Source organism: Phascolarctos cinereus, unplaced genomic scaffold (genome assembly GCF_003287225.1).
Source record: "Phascolarctos cinereus isolate Bilbo 61053 unplaced genomic scaffold, phaCin_HiC Scaffold_4;HRSCAF=312, whole genome shotgun sequence".
NCBI lineage: Eukaryota > Metazoa > Chordata > Mammalia > Diprotodontia > Phascolarctidae > Phascolarctos > Phascolarctos cinereus.
The window spans coordinates 36697207-36712924 of record NW_027555847.1 but is presented as its reverse complement, the minus strand read 5'-3'; the positions used below and the strand labels follow the sequence as shown (position 1 = coordinate 36712924).

At 41.6% G+C, this 15718-nt stretch overlaps 1 protein-coding gene across 3 annotated transcripts in view; it reads left to right on the top strand.

Annotated features, from left to right (window-relative positions):
• The first annotated feature begins 13784 nt into the window (after positions 1-13784).
• The window catches only part of LOC110222522 (uncharacterized), a 103144-nt gene continuing 101210 nt past the window's right edge, over positions 13785-15718 (top strand). Inside the window, exon 1 of one of the 3 annotated variants that reach the window (XM_078152152.1) lies at positions 13785-14820. In XM_078152152.1, coding sequence (XP_078008278.1) covers positions 14369-14820 — 452 coding nt within the window. In that variant the 5' untranslated portion in view covers positions 13785-14368. The remainder of the gene's footprint in view (positions 14821-15718) is intronic. The other 2 variants (XM_021007544.2, XM_021007546.2) reach the window with 2 other exon arrangements.

The window sequence follows — 15718 nt, the reverse complement described above, 5'->3', positions numbered from 1 at the left end:
ATTGTTAATGATAAGCACATCTGTGGGGTCAAAAGCTATAGTAGTAAGAGTAGCATCCCACAAGGTATCTTTAGAACCAAAAAGAAAAGCCACTCTTGGAGGACCCAATCTCAAAATATGAGTACAAGTAGCCCAGAAGAGTGCTATGTTAAAAAAAAAAAACAACAACCCTGGGTGGATTCTTTTTTATCTTCTCCAAAACATTTTAGTTACTTCTCTATTTCAGACTAAGAAGTCTTAAGAGGTAAATCAAGGGAGAAGGTAAGAGAACAAGCATTTATATAGTGCCTACGCAGTGCCAAACACTTCACAAATAGATCCTCACAACAACTCTAGGTTGTAGGTGCTGTGATGACTCCCACTTTACAGTTAAGGAAACTGAGGATGAGACGTTAAGTGACTTGCCCAGGGTCACACACTAGTAAACGTCTGAGGCCAGATTTTTACTCCAGGCTCACAGCACCAAATTTCAAAAATTGCCTCGTGAAAGAGATCACAGTTTTCATGTACTTTGTTGCATTTTTTGCCTGGCATAGGCTAAGGCTTACCAATTTCTCCCAGTTGGCCAGGGAAAGCTATGAAAATCTAGCACTAGATGATTTAGCTTTTATACTCTGGGGTGGGAGGATTGTACTAGGCCAATGGCTCTTGGCCAGAAATGAAGCTGCCCATACACACTGGTAGTGAACTGCAGATTGACAGACCCAATCCTAAAGTCTGCCATTTGGGAAGGAATTTTAAATAGTGTCAAAACCCACAATGTGCTTCGGGCTTTTACAAAAGCAATTCTCAGATACATGTATGTTAGCTCATCTTTGCCCTCTCCTTACTATGATCTTGGGCATGTATTCAATTTTGTCTGTGTCCCCTCATTTACCTGTTGGAAAGGCAGTGGGAAATGTCTTTAATATTAACATCAGATCTGATTTGAGGTGGGAGCCAAAGCACCTTACTGCAGTCAAAGTCTCCAGCATCACTAGAGTGGAGGAAAGGGAACTTTGACCCAGAATCCTGAAATTTGGAGGGTTCTATATGACTTCAAGTGCTTCAGCTGGGTGGTAACAATTAATCTCAGCACCTTGTTAGCAAGATGAATTATTTAAAATAGGAAATCCCCTCAATGCAATTTTTTATTTCCCCATGACGGCTATACCTCAGAGGATATCCTCTTTGGCTCACTAGCCTCAACTATTCCCTTCCCCATAGTAGCATCATTGAGGGTACATTTCATGCTGCTCACCTTTTCCCAGGCACAAAAAAATTAGCGGGTACTTCTCTGTAAGAAGCTTTCCTGTTATTGAGGTTGTATTTTTAGACATTTGGTTACATAAGGTATGACTATAAAAATAATAACTCAAATTTGAATAGTGCTGAGATCCTAAGAGATACAGTTATTAGTACCACATTTTATTGATAAGGAAACTGAAGATCAACAAAGTTATTTGCCCATAACCACAGAGCTAGCAAATGTTTGAAGCATGATTTGAACAAAGGTGTCCCGACTCCTCCCCCCACCCCCATCGTTCCATCCACTACACTAGAAATCACATATTCAGATGAGTGTTCTATGAAGTAGTCACCTTAGAAGGCTATACGCTTATTCCACTGATGATGATATTACTCAACATTTCTTTGGCGCCCCTGCTTGGGAATCTCTTTTGGAGAAGGAAGTAACAATAACGTCTTTTTACTTTATAGTCAAACCCTTAAAAAATATGACACTTTCATCCGAATTGTCTTTGATTAGCTTCAGAGTGTTTTCCAAAAGTCAATTCACCCTCAAAGGATAGCAATCTACCACCCATTAAAGATGTCAAATGTATGTGCCTGGGTTTCAAATGCCATTCCAAAAGTTGCAAACATGTTTTGAGTTGCGACTGCTTCATCAGGATACATGCATAATTTCTGAAAGAATCTCTTTTGAAAGTCAGGACATGGGATATGTATTTTTTGCTGTATTTGTTAAAGAAACATTGGTCACATGGGGGTGGGGGGTAGGGAGAAGTGCAACATGGCATGCTGAAAGTATGTTGGAATCTGAGTCAAAGGCCTGAATGATTTGGGGCAAGTTCGCGCTTGTCTATAGTTTCCTCATCTTTCAATGACAGGAAGACCTGAATTCAAATCTGGCCTCATACATTTACTATCTGTGTGGCCCTGGGCAGGTCACTTAATCCTGTTGGTCTCAATTTCCTCATCTGTAAAATAAGCTGGAGAAGGAAATGGCCAACCACTCCAGTATCTTTGCCAAGAAAACCCCAAATGGGGTCACATAGAGTTGGACATGGCTGAAATAATAGCACAACAAAATGCTGAAGAAAGGAGATGAGCTAGTCCCATGGGAAAGGTAAGGGGGGATGACAAGTAGACAATCTGGGTGTTCCATTGGTATCCTCACCATGCCTGCCAGCAGGCTGAGGTGACTCCCTGACACAAACCTGTGGGAGGATATGGACAAAAGTCACAAAGGTGGGCAGGCTTGGATGGATTACAATCTGAATGATAGGAGGGAGCTTCGAAATCAGTGAGAAAACAGATTGAACAATCAATTAACATTTATCAAGTACCTACTATGTGCCAAGCACCATGCTAAGTGCTGATCCATCCATTTGAGTGTTTGAATAAGAAGATATTCAGAAAGCACTTTTAAGTTCTGCAAACTTGCCCGGTGTCCATGATCTCATTCATGCCTTCCATCAAGCTTGGGAGGGAGGCACCGCAGATTTCATTAGCTCTCTTTCTGCAGCTAAAGAAGCTGCGTCACTGAGAGGTTATGTGATCTGAACATTGCTTATAAATGCTGGAGGTAGAATTTAAACTCAGATCTTTCTGACTCCAAGTCCGACACTTGCCTACTTTGCTGTGCTGCTTCTCTGTCAAATACGGACAGAAAGTTTGAGTAGAGCTTAATGGGCCCATTACCAAGATGCAGATGTCTGTTCCTTTATGCCTCTTTTAATGCCCCATTGCTTAGCACAGTGGCTGGTACAGAGTAATTACTTAGTAATGCCTGTTGATTGATTAATCCTAGCAGTTAACATTTATATAGTGCTTTACCCATGTTATTTGATCCTCAGAAGGAGGTGATAATTTCCATTTTACAGATGAGGAAACTGAGGCTCAAAAAGATTAAATGATTTGCCCGGGGTTACACAGCTAGGAAGTGCTTGATGCTGGCTCCTAGTTCAGCCCTCTGTCCACTGCACTTCCCACCCCCGAGCTGCCTGCTAAGACATCATCTCTCGTCCCAGGCACTTAGTCACACTTTGTCAGATAGATCTCATGGTCAATGAGGAACTTTAATTTTTCAATTTTTGTCTTGTCACCAAATTAATGAGTTAATAACAAATTGTAGCCTGTCTTTAGTATGCTTTCACATCCTCCTCAATCCCCCCAGCCTTGGAAGGGAGGTGGGATGGGAATCATTCCCTCTGTTTTACAGATGAACAAGCCAGGACTTTGATCACTTAAATGCTTTACCTAAGGTCACATGGCTGGTGTGACTGCTAGTGTAGACAGAACTTGAACCCGGTTCTCCTGATTCCTAGAACAAGGCTCCTTCCTCGATACCTTCCTGTTTCCCAGAATATGACAAGAACCATAAACTGCATGGACATAATTGCATTACAGATAAATGACAGATCTCAGACATAAGGTTAATTTCAGAGAGGAGAATTTAAGAACTCTAGAAGAGGGGGTATTTTAAGATATACTTTGGCTTATTTAATTATAAGCATGGGAATACAATTTGAGAATTGCAACATAACCAAAGAGCCTACCTCTCTTAAAGCTTTTACATCCTATTTAGCATTCAGGAGGATAACGACTGATGATAAGATCTAGGCCATTCTCTTCAAAGAATCTTCTGGTACAAGAAAAAACTGGTCTTACTTTGTCCCAGAGCAGAATATTTGACTGTGTGTTTGTGCTGTGTTTTCTCTGCTCATGTGACACGTCTTCTCAAGAATAGATCAAATGGTTCCTAGGATTGACAACAAATAAACAAACAATACACAGTACACTCTTACACACGAAGAAGCACGTGATCATTTGGCCTGTACAGAGTTCCACAAGGAAAATCCTATGCCAGCCACACTTAATTCTTTTGGATCATGTATGCTTGGAGCTTCCTTGGGGATGGCAATGTAAATGACTCAGGCCATTATCATCCCTTCTCCAGGATTCTAACTTCTGAATTAGTGTCCCCAAACTCTTTTGCCTTTTCCTGTTCTATGTCCTAATACCAGCATCAAGAAGCAGGTTATTTTCTGTTACCTGGAGGCAATGCCTTGTTGGATTGTGCCAATCTGACTCTTACATAGCTGCCAGAATCATAATCTTTATGCTACCATTTCTCTCTGGACCTAGCATTCTTTTCAAGGTACTTCTATAGCTCCTTGCTAATGAGACAGATTCTTTCTCTCTCTCTCTCTCTTTTTTCAAAACTAAAGTGTTTTGGCAACACTTTATTTATTTATTTTTTTAATCCTTCTGACTCACACTCCTTTCCTCTGGCTCAGCCAGAAAGACAGATCTGCTTTTGGTGTTGCCCAATTTTGCCCAGGTTTCTAATTGTAGCTTCATGCCATTTCTTACCCTTTTGTTAACTCTTCTTTGAAACTTAAGTTGGTTGAGAGTATTTTCAGCTTCTTCGAGGAAGACACCCAATCAGCATATTACACAAATCTCATCAGTAAATTGGTTACTAGGCTTCACTCGTGAAATGTGCCCCTATCTACAGCAGCCTGCTTCTCGTTCCAGTGTCAGACCCTTCCAGGATGGCAGCCACCTCCCAGAACCTCATTAAGGCTAGATCTATAACCACAGAAATAATATTAATGTTAATGAAAGTCACTAAAAAGGGAATAAGCAGCACCCTCTTTCTTGTCTGGCTCAAATTGGTTGAACACAATCTGATGAGCTTATCATTCATAATTTTTTCATAAACAACACTAAAAAATTCATTTGGACTGGGTTCAGCAAGTGATTCAGTGCCCTCTGTGAATATCTTCTAGAAAAATCAGAATTTTGATGCACAAACTGAGATGATTTCAACTGGTGCAAATACCTTTTGGCATGGCTTAGTACTGCAGGCATTTAACTATAACATTGTAATTCCCCTTATTTTGTTATTTTACATTGAAACTTTTGTTTTTGCCCTAGAATTATGAGGGTGGGATGACATGTCTGCCATAAGGTGTGTGAATGCTAACTATCATTGTAATAATAACAAATACCATAGTGTACTACTGCTTAAGATCATGGGTACCCTGAGAGGCAACGGAGAGATGTGCGACAGTCTTACTGATTTTTTCTTTCTTTTTTTAAATATTTTATTTTTACTTAAGGCAGAGCAGGTTACTTTGGGGAAAACTTTTTTTAATATAAATTTATTTATTTATAGTTCTCAACATTCATTTCCACAAGTTTTTGAGTTTCACATTTTCACCCCATCTCCCCCTCCCTCCACCCCAAGACGGCATGCATTCTGAATATCCCTTCCCCTAGTCTGGCCTCTTTTCTTTCTCTCCCCCTTCTCTGATCCCCTTCCCCTTCTATTTTCCTGTAGGGCAGGATAGACTTCTGTACCCCATCGCCTGTATTTCTTATGGGAAAAACTTGTTCAAAATTCAAAATGGGCTAGTTATCAACCCGTCTCTCCTCTGGAAGGTTTTTTGTTTTGTTTCATTTTTGTTGTTTTGCTTTTTAAAGAGCAAGACACAGATCAAAAATAATAGTGAGAAATTCTCATCTCAAGTCATTTGAATACTATTGAGATCATTTGGTTATTCATTTGTCTGTACATATCAAAGTAACAGATTCTTCCTTTGGTGGGGAGTGAGGGTAGGGGGTATGGACCTGTGATTTCATCACTGTTGATAGCTGGAAGTTCTCTCTGATGAAGGAGTTTGGTAACTTATCTATAACTTTGAATCTTAAGGAGCTGTCTCACGTCCTAAGAGGTTGTGACTCAGGGTCACATAGCTAATATATGTCAATGGTGGCATGTGAATTCAAATCTTCCTGACTCTAAGGTTGAGCCCACTATTCATTACAACACATTATCTGTCTAATCTTATTTATATAGCTCATATAAACTCTGGGGCCTTTATTCTGACTTACCCTGACTTTTTTTTTTTTTAGATGCACACTTTTTATGGTACATTAGAATTAGTACTTCTGGTTAGCTTAAAAAGGACAATGGCAAGTTGAGTATTAACAAGCAGTTAACTATAGACTTTGGGGTCTTTAGCCTAACTCCCATTCTCCCTGTAGAGTTCCCAGAGCAAGGTTACATCTTCCCTTCAGGGTTCTAGGGGTACCCCTGAAGAGTTATAGTATCTTTCTAATGCTATCATCTTGAACCTCCTTATACATTCCCATCAACATCAATAACCAGTGATTAGTGATTCTAGTATCATTAACCAATTAACATTAATAAGCTCTTATAGAGGCATATTTGCTGAAAAGATATAGCAAGGACAGAGGTATAAAGCATTGCCTCAACACATAGGGGCCATACTCTCCCTTAACCACCTCTGCCCCTGGGAAGAGTGAGCTCAAACTGAAAGAGGTTGTGGCAAAGCATTTATCCCATCAATTGCACTTCAAAATGTGGCCCAGCCAAGTAGTGAAGTCATTCCCTTGTTTGCAGAAATCATAGTCTTGATGTGGATCTACTCCTGAATTGCTAGAAGCTTCATCACTCCCTTGATTGAGTTGCCTGAAAATCCTGGGATAGATTCCAGGTCCTAGACCCCTGGTGATCTCCTAACCTTTTGATACTCACAAGGTAGCAGCCTAATCCATTTTGTCCCCAATACTTCTTCACCTAAGTCTGGAAAGAATAGAAGCACCAGGGACTGAAGCAATAGTGGGGTCAGGTGATTATGGCTTCATGTCATCCAAGATGGGGAGAGCAGCTCTTTCTCTCTCCACCTGAAGGCTGAGAGCAATCCTTGCATCGTCATGTTAATGCAGTCAAGCAGGAAAGAGAACAAGGTCATGTCACTGAAGTCTCTTGTAAGCATGCTTAGAAGCCAATCAAAAAAGCTTTTCTTGTGGCAAGTGGACTGGAAACAGGTAGGTTTCCAGTCATTTTCCATGTCCCAAAGTCTCTGGGGGTGGGAGGGAATGACAGGGATTCCATCAAGTCAAGCATGCTGTGCATATTGATAAGAGATGGGTTTTCATTGGTCAGCCCTGTTACAGTTACAAGGAATCTTACAATCAATATTACTCCCTCTCAGAGCACAGTCAAAACATCTGAGTCAGAGAAGAGATTCCCAGGGTACCATCTCTGGAGGTGCCTTTTATATAGTCCTGAGATCACTATAGGAGGAAGGAAAACGCCTTTTCTGGCTCTTTCCACCAGACTGTACTTTTCACCTTATCTTAATTCTTGTTCATAGCAATGGAGACAGCATTTACCATCTGGGCATAAATGGAGTTAGAAACAGTACTTGGCTTGGAGTCAGAAGATTTGGGTAGTAATCTTGAGCCTGCCCCTTTGTGACATCTACATACTTCTTCTGTAAAAAATGATAAAACATGTACTGCAGGTTGTTGTGAAGACAAAGTGAGACAATTTATCTTAAAAAGTTTTTTTAAGAAAATAACTGATTTTATAAAAGTGTTTTGAAAACTATCATGTAAATGTTAGCTATCATTATTAGATGGCTTAGAAAATATGACTTGAGGGGTCATAGAAAGGTCTTGGACAACTCAAAATAAAGAGCACTGACTCTTGAATCAGAGAATTAGGGTTCAAATCCTGCCTGATGCTACCTATGTAGCCATGGCCAACTCATTTAAACTCTTTGGGTCTCAGTTTCCCTAATTAGAAATGAGAGGAGTTGGACCACATGGTCTCTGACTTCTAGATTTCTGGTTCTATGTGCCATTCATTTGGACATCTTGCCATCTTCTCTGACTGTAGCTTGTACTGCTTTTCATCTGGAAAAGCACCTTCAGGACCAGATTTCCAGAAACTCTAACCCCCAACTTCCTGAAGGAGTTAATCCACTCAGGTTTGGTAATCTGCCCTAGGGTTTGACTTGTCTTGATTGGTGAGTGAGCACTAACTCATGTTACCTGCTGTATCTGCCCTAGACATCTCGCCATCTGTCCTTCCCCTCTGAAGATATGTCTTGTCTTCTTTGTATACTTTAATCTGTGAAACATGTGACATTTGATTGTCTTATGGTTCCACTCACCATGACTCCCCAGACCAAAACCTCCTTCCTCTGCTACCACTTGCCTATCTTTATCGTTGTCCCCCCACCATTAGAATGTAAGCTCTTCAGGGGCACAAATGCCTCACTTTTATATTTGTATTCCCCATAGTGCTGGGCACACAGAAGGAGTTTAATAAATGCCTTTTCATCCATTTGTTCATATGTTCATATGGTATCAGTAAAGTAGGATGAAGACCCACTAGGAGTCATGAGATCTGAGCTCCAGTTCCAGCTTTGCCCCTCGGGAGTTTGTGATCTTAGCAATTCACTTAGTCTTTTCTGAGTTTCGATTTCCTCAAATATTAAAGGAAGGAGCTGTCTAGGGTCCTTTCCGTCACTAACATTGATGATTTATTCCATTATGTAGACATTGCCATCTCCCATGATCTCCTTTTAAAATGCAAATTCTCCAAGGAGTGGTTACACATTAAATACTGTTATTATAATTTTTTTTTTTTGAGAATCTGTTTATCAGATGTTCTCTGTGGGAAGGCCTTCAGACAGTATGAAAGTACTGAGTGCCTGGGGTGAGAGCATAGGCTAAAAGGATGGAAAATCCAGTGGAAAAGGTAGTGAGGGAGCTGAGGACAAATTTTACTGGCCATAATTTTACTTAGGACTTCTTAAAGGTAGGAGAGTGGCACCTTAATAAGGCATCCCACCTGCATCATGGAGGGAAGTCCCAATCTTTTGTTTACAATCTTTTAAATAATAGCTTTTTGGTATTTTGACATTTTCATAAAGTCACAAATTTCTAACAGGAAAACAAAATAGCCTTCACAGGTATTTGGCATTTATTTATACTTTTAAAAACCAATTATTTGGGTAAACACCAGTTCTTGGATTTTGATCATTTTATTCTCTTTCTTTGATTTTTGCAGTGCAGTATTTTTCCTCTTCTGTGGCAGCTCTCCCAACAAACTACCTCTTGTTCTATTGGGTTCATATCATTTTTGTTAATTCCAGTGACTTCAAAACTCCTTTCTTCAGGTGTCGTAATCTGGACAAGTGGACACAGGAAAACTACAGATTCTAAATCTTGGTGTGTGCAATATAGATTCGTGAATTCAATATCAGCTTTACAGAATACCTGTCTGAAAGTAGCTGTCTCAGATTTCTACTTTCATTGTTATTGATCTTTAAATATCCCAAACTTAAGTGATTATGTTTTCACTGACAAAAATGTCGGATCCTTTGGTCTCCTTTAGAATCTATTCCCATTTGGAGTAGCGCAGACTAGGTGTTCCTGAGCTAAATGAGAGAGGTTTGCTTTATTTACCTTCTCATATAAACAAGCTTGTCTCTCCAGCCTCCCTGAACAATGCCTATTGTAACGCCAACCTGACGTTCTTGAGTTCTAAATATAAGCCAAAGCACTTTTAAGAGATTGAGATCAGAACTTTGCTTTACATCTGAAATCTCATTTTGAATTCAGATACACAATTACTCACAGACTCAGAGATTTAATTACACTGCCTTAGGATAGTATTAAAACAATAGTTTTAATTTTTTTTTCAGGTTACAAAAGTTATCTGTTGTCTATATGGAAATGCAACATGGCTACATAGTCTTTTCCTAAACTTGCTACATTGACTTCAAAAAGAAGAAGGTCTGGATGAAACCACCTCTTTAACCCTCATTATATTTAATGTAATTCTACGGATATCTTATCCATACCCTTATAACCTGTTTAGAAAATTGGAAAAGAATCCAAGAGAAATCGCTCAAGGGAGGCTGGGGGGTGTGGCACCACAGTGGTTTGGAAATATTCTGGGGTTTAAGACAGCAACACCTATAATTATGGAGGCGTCATCACCTCCATAAAAAAAGAAAACAACAAAAAAAAATAACGCTTTTACTAACCAGATGTAGTCATAGCATATGTACGCCCTTCCCCAAACCTGTCTGGCATTTGTTTCTGGCCTAGTGGGGAATATCTGCCATCTTTCTCTCCCAGCACTCATAAAACAATACAAAGGTAAACAATTGGAGTACAATTAGCAGTCTCATTGGAGTAGCAGGAAGGAGAAGTCACCCTGCGATTAATGTCAAAGGAATTAATCATGGTTTACAGAGATGATTTAGTGGCTTGAATTTGTAAGTAGTTTAAAAAACAAGAAACTTACTAAGTTTGACTAAGGCTAGTTTTTAAAGGTGTGGGGATTGTATCCTGGCCAATCAATTTAATTTCATATTTTAAACACTACAAAATACATTGCTCATTATCCAGGAAGACTGCTGTAGGAGAATATGATATACTCGAGTCTGACATAAGCTTGGCATTCTTTTTTCTAATGTTTACCCTAATGGCGAAGGATTACCCTAAGTCAGTCACACTTTAACCTCAGCTCTCTTTGCATAACCAGAATCCATTGTGTGATGGCAGGGAATAGGGGTGTACAGTGAACTCCTTCCCTGACACTAACTCAACCCACAAAGTAACTGGGTCCACACCTTAGCCAAATCACAGATCACGCATCACTCAAATGCCTAATTTAAAGTGTTTATTTTCGAACCTCTCCCCAAGAACATTCAAACACACATGCATATACACAAACACATGTACACACCCATCCTACTATTCCAGGGGGAAATGTAACTTTTTCAAGGGGAAGAGAATTAATACTTGTTTAGTTAAATAATAGCATCATGGTATGTTCTAACATATTTTAGAATTTCTTTATAGACGCATATAACCATGTTGGTAAGCATTTATTTGCCATTCTTTTGGTTGTTACTGTGAGGAAATGGGGGAAGGGGGATAAGTACTTTTGCATCAATATGATGTTAGGAGCATCTGGTTTTTTTAAGTGAATATCTATTTATTTTTCTACCAAAAGGTGGCGTTATACTCCTATGCCCTTTCTTTTCAACCCTTCCTGCTCTAATTTGCCAAAAAGAAACTTCCACTTGATTACTGATCAAGAAATCAAAATGTGCTCCATATGAATGCAACATTAGAGTGTTGAAAATGAACAATATGTTAAACTGTAGTTAAGTTTCCTGCTAATATAAACCAAATGGATATGCAGTTTTTAACAATGCAACACTAGACAGTTTCATATACAAAACTGACTGTAGTATACCATAGGATCTGGAATGAGGGTTTCCCTTTCATCTGCGAAACTTGTTGCAAACCTGACTTCAGTCCCAAATCTGAAGTGAATGTGTGTATGCATATATATGTGCATACATACATACGTACACACACATATACATAGATATGTACGTATATATATATCTAAAAATGTAGAAATAGATTTATAGCCTATTCATGATCTTTTAAATCATTGACAAATATAATAAAAACCGAGTTCCTTATTTGAAAAATAAGGTGAAGGTATGCTTTTGTTCTTATGGAATATTACTAGATTGGTCAAGTTAAAATAAATGGATATTTCCTCTTAATTGCATTGCTATAGCCCTTCATTTACTAGCTGCTTTCAGGATCTGGCTCAAATGTTTAAGAACAAAAGGGTTGTTTTCTCTTCTCCAACATGCCCTATGGATTTGTATTTCATAATTTCTTTGCTTCCTGCATTTGGAATACCCACTGATGTCAAGGAGAGTTTCATACAAGGAACATGTCCAGAACAGGTAATGAAGATGCATATCTTAGAAAAGACAGCCTCTGAAACATCTGCCCTTAGCTAGTTAACTCACCGGGAGTCCTGTCACTATACTTTGGAAAGGATCCATCCTTCTACTGGCTCTTGACATTGACTTCACCAACCCAGGGAACTCTTTCTGTAGCTTGCCCAGAAGCCCGGTGAGGCTTAAAGATAAAGAGTGGCAGGTAACATACATTACATGGTGGGGGTGGGACTGGAAACCCGGCCTCTCAGGGTGAAGAACACCCACAGGACCAAATCCGCATCTTTACCTCTAGAATTGTGCTAAAATGATCTAATGACTGTGCGTCAGATAATATTGTGTAACCTTATACGACATACATTAAGTATGAATTACCTTGGCACAGGGTGCGTTTGCAGTCTTCACCTTTTGGATTCATTTCATTTTTTTTTACTGTGTTATATCACTTAAAAATAAATATACCACTTTAAGACGATACTCTTTATACCATCACTGAATTCCTGCTTAAATTCTCCCATCGGCAAGCTATTATACACAATAATATTGGAAAGAGACAAATTATCTGACCAAGACAATTTGGAGTTTTAATTCAAGTAGTATCCAACAGGCAACAGGTAGCATGTGAGACTCTCCAGGGCTACATATCAAGAATATAAAAATATAACCAGAGAATTTTAGAAAAACAAGGCAAGCAAACCTGTTAGAAATACTGTCATTTTTTTAAAAGCACCTCCCCCCACATTTCTATTTTGAAGATGTTTATTATTCACACCATTATTAGTGTATTTGAGATAAAGGAATAATGTTCTCCTGAGATTTCAAATACTGACATTACTTTGTAGGATGAAAACAACTGCTTTTAATGTTATGGTTTTACATCCCTATCCCCCCAGTGGCCTAGTTTACCTTATATTCCATAAATGAAAATGTCTTTATCAAAAAGCTGGTTTGGAGTTTGGGCACAGAAGGGAATATTTATTAATTTTCTATAAAAACTATCCCTATTAACTACTGATTATAGAATTAAAGCAGAGCTTTTCTCATTTGTAACATGAAAATATGATATCCATTATTCCTCCTTTTTGCTTTTGGGATATATATATCTATGGGTGTATACACATACACATGCACATTCCACTGCCCTTCCTTGTTTTCACTTACCAATATGTCTGTGTATATAGCTATAGATGTCTCTTTGTGTGCATATAAGTATATATGTGTGTATAGATGCATGTATGTGTATATATACATATGCACACATATATTCTTCTGCACAGTGCTTACTTCCAAACAAGTTTGATATCATTTTTTTCAGCATTCTACCTCCTCACCATCCAGCCATCCAGCTAAATTTCTCAAACCTATTGGAACTTAAGCATTACAAACACATGTCACCTTGTCTGGGAACTGGACTGCATGCAACAAAGCTTTCTGGGTATGACTGATATCTGAAAGAGCAGGCAATTTGTGTTAAACAACTAATTGGCATTCTAGCTCCTGGGCGTTTTCCTAAGAGGAACACAGAACAAAAACAAACAGCCGGTCATGAACATGGACGTGGGCACTTTCTACAAACTGGACAGAACTATAGAATTCCTTCAGCAACTCTTAGCTGAAATAGAGAAAGATAAGGCTAAGCCCCATCGCATTTTCATCCTTCCTGACTCAAGGATGCAGACAGGGAAAGCCCTGGCTAGAGAGACTTCTGTTTCCTTGCAAACATGGAATTGTCCTTCTGCTGAACTTTCACCTCTCGAACTCGCCTCCTTTCATTGGACAAAGTGCAGAAAGAGAAGAGCCAGAGGAGGGAGGAAGGGGGTGGTGGTGGTGGAAAGAAAAAGCCTTTCCTTTAACTACCACTGGTTGGAAAGCACTTTCACTTTTAACAGCTCCTTTCTTCGGGCTATCACCTCTCCCCTCCCCCCCCCCCCCCCCATCTTCTGTTTTTATTTTAGGGAGGACAAAAATAAACAAACTATTTCTCATCCTCTTCGGCCCTCTCTGCATCAGTAGCTCTCCCCCTCTCCTCTCCAGTCCCTAAATTGGTCCGATTTCTTTTTCTTCTGAGCAATCTCAGTCTCTCTTACACCCTCCTCTGGCAGGCTGTTTGTTTTCCAGGTCTTCCCTGACCCACTCCCAGCATCCCTCCCCTGCGTCTGCCCCTCTTGCCCCTTCTCCCAGGTCCTAGGGGCTAGGCCCGCTGCCCTGAGGCTCTCCCCCCTCCCCTTCTCTCTCCTTCCCCCTCTTCCCTCCGTTTTGCAATAGCGATATTTTGCACAGAGCCTTGTTTACCCAGCAGGTGGATGTGACGTCAGAGACTCACAACAGCAAAAAATAACAACATCTCCATCCGCGATTTGTTTTCCTCTCGGCTCGCTCCCCATTTATTTATTTATTTTGGGGGTGGTTGCAAATTCGAAAGTGACCGGGAAGCCCTCCGAGCTGAGCCGGGGCAGGAACTGGGGCCGTGGGCCAGGGAGCGGGGTGCGTGCGTGTGTGTCTGTGTGTGTGCAGTGTGTGTGCGTGCGTGTGAGTGCATGTTTGCGGGTGGGGGAGGGGGGGTGCAACCTGGCCTGGCGCTTCCCATCTCCTCCCCGCCGCCGCCGCCGCCGCCACCGCCACCGCCACCGCCGCCGCCTCTGTTGGGGCTGCTGGGGCTGGGGCTGCTGCTGCTGCTGCTGCCGCCGCTGCCGCCGCCGCCGCCAACGCCGCTGCCGAGGGAGAGCTGGAGCCGGAGCCAGAGCCGGAGCCGGAGCCGGAGCCGGAGCCGGAGCCGGAGCCTCAGCCTCTCTTGGAAGCTAGTCCGGAGCGGAGGAATCTATTGTTATTTATTGTGTGGCTGTTGCATGCAGCAGCGACACAAGCCCTCGCCTATGAGTGTGTGCGTGTGTGCGCGCGGGTGTGCACGCGGGTGTGCGCGCGAGGGCGAGCGTACGTGTGTAAAGGACAGAAAACACCTTAGTTTGCACCGAGAGACCGTTTGCAGCGGGTGAGTTTGTATTTTTCCATTTCTGCTCCACTTTTCCAGCCGTCTCCTGCTTGTTTTCTCCACTTAAAGCAACAACAACAAAACCCCCAAAAGAACCGAAACAGCAAAAAAAAGAAAAAGAAAAAGAAAAAAGAGCACCCCCCACCCAACTACTTTTTTTTTCACGTTCAGCCTCCACGTGTGTCTCCCTCTCTTCTGCCTCCCTCCTTTCCCTCAGTTTCTGTCTCTTAGGGGAATTCGGGGGGCGCTGGGTGAAGGTGGGGGGGGTCCGCTGTTTGTGATGCTTGTGCATCTATCTGTATATTTGCATAAGTGTGATCCAAAGCTTCTTGGTGGCGGGCCGGGCCCGGCGAGGAGAGGCTCCCGGCTTGGCGGCGGCGGTCACCCCGCTCCCTGGGCTCGCTCTCCAGTTTCACCCCAGCCCCGCACCTCTTGGCCCTCCCGGCTTTCTCTCCACCTCCAGCTTCTCCTGCTTGCCCCCGTACTCCTTCCCCCCCTCACGTCTCGGGCTCTGGCCAGTGGACACAGTAGCTTTGGTGAAATAAACAAATAAAAGCGTAGTGTAACTTTAGATTCCCGGAGTTGGAGTCGAGACTGTTGCCAGTTGAATGGAAAGTGGTTGTGGGCGCCGAGCTGAGCGAAGAGGGAGGGAAACGGGAGGGAGGGAGGAGCGAAGGTCTGGAGGGACTGAGGGGGCTGCTCCAGACCTCGGGAGGGTCGGCCGGGCCTCGGGCCTCGTGGGGGGTGGTGGTGGATGTCTGTGTGGGGCTGACTGGCTCTGCTGACAGTGACCGGGAGGGGAGGCGGGGACGCGACCATTCAAGCACCTTACTTAGGACTTTAAGAAACTTTTTTTCCTTCCTGGGTCTGCCCCCTCTTAGTCCCACCTACCTCGTGG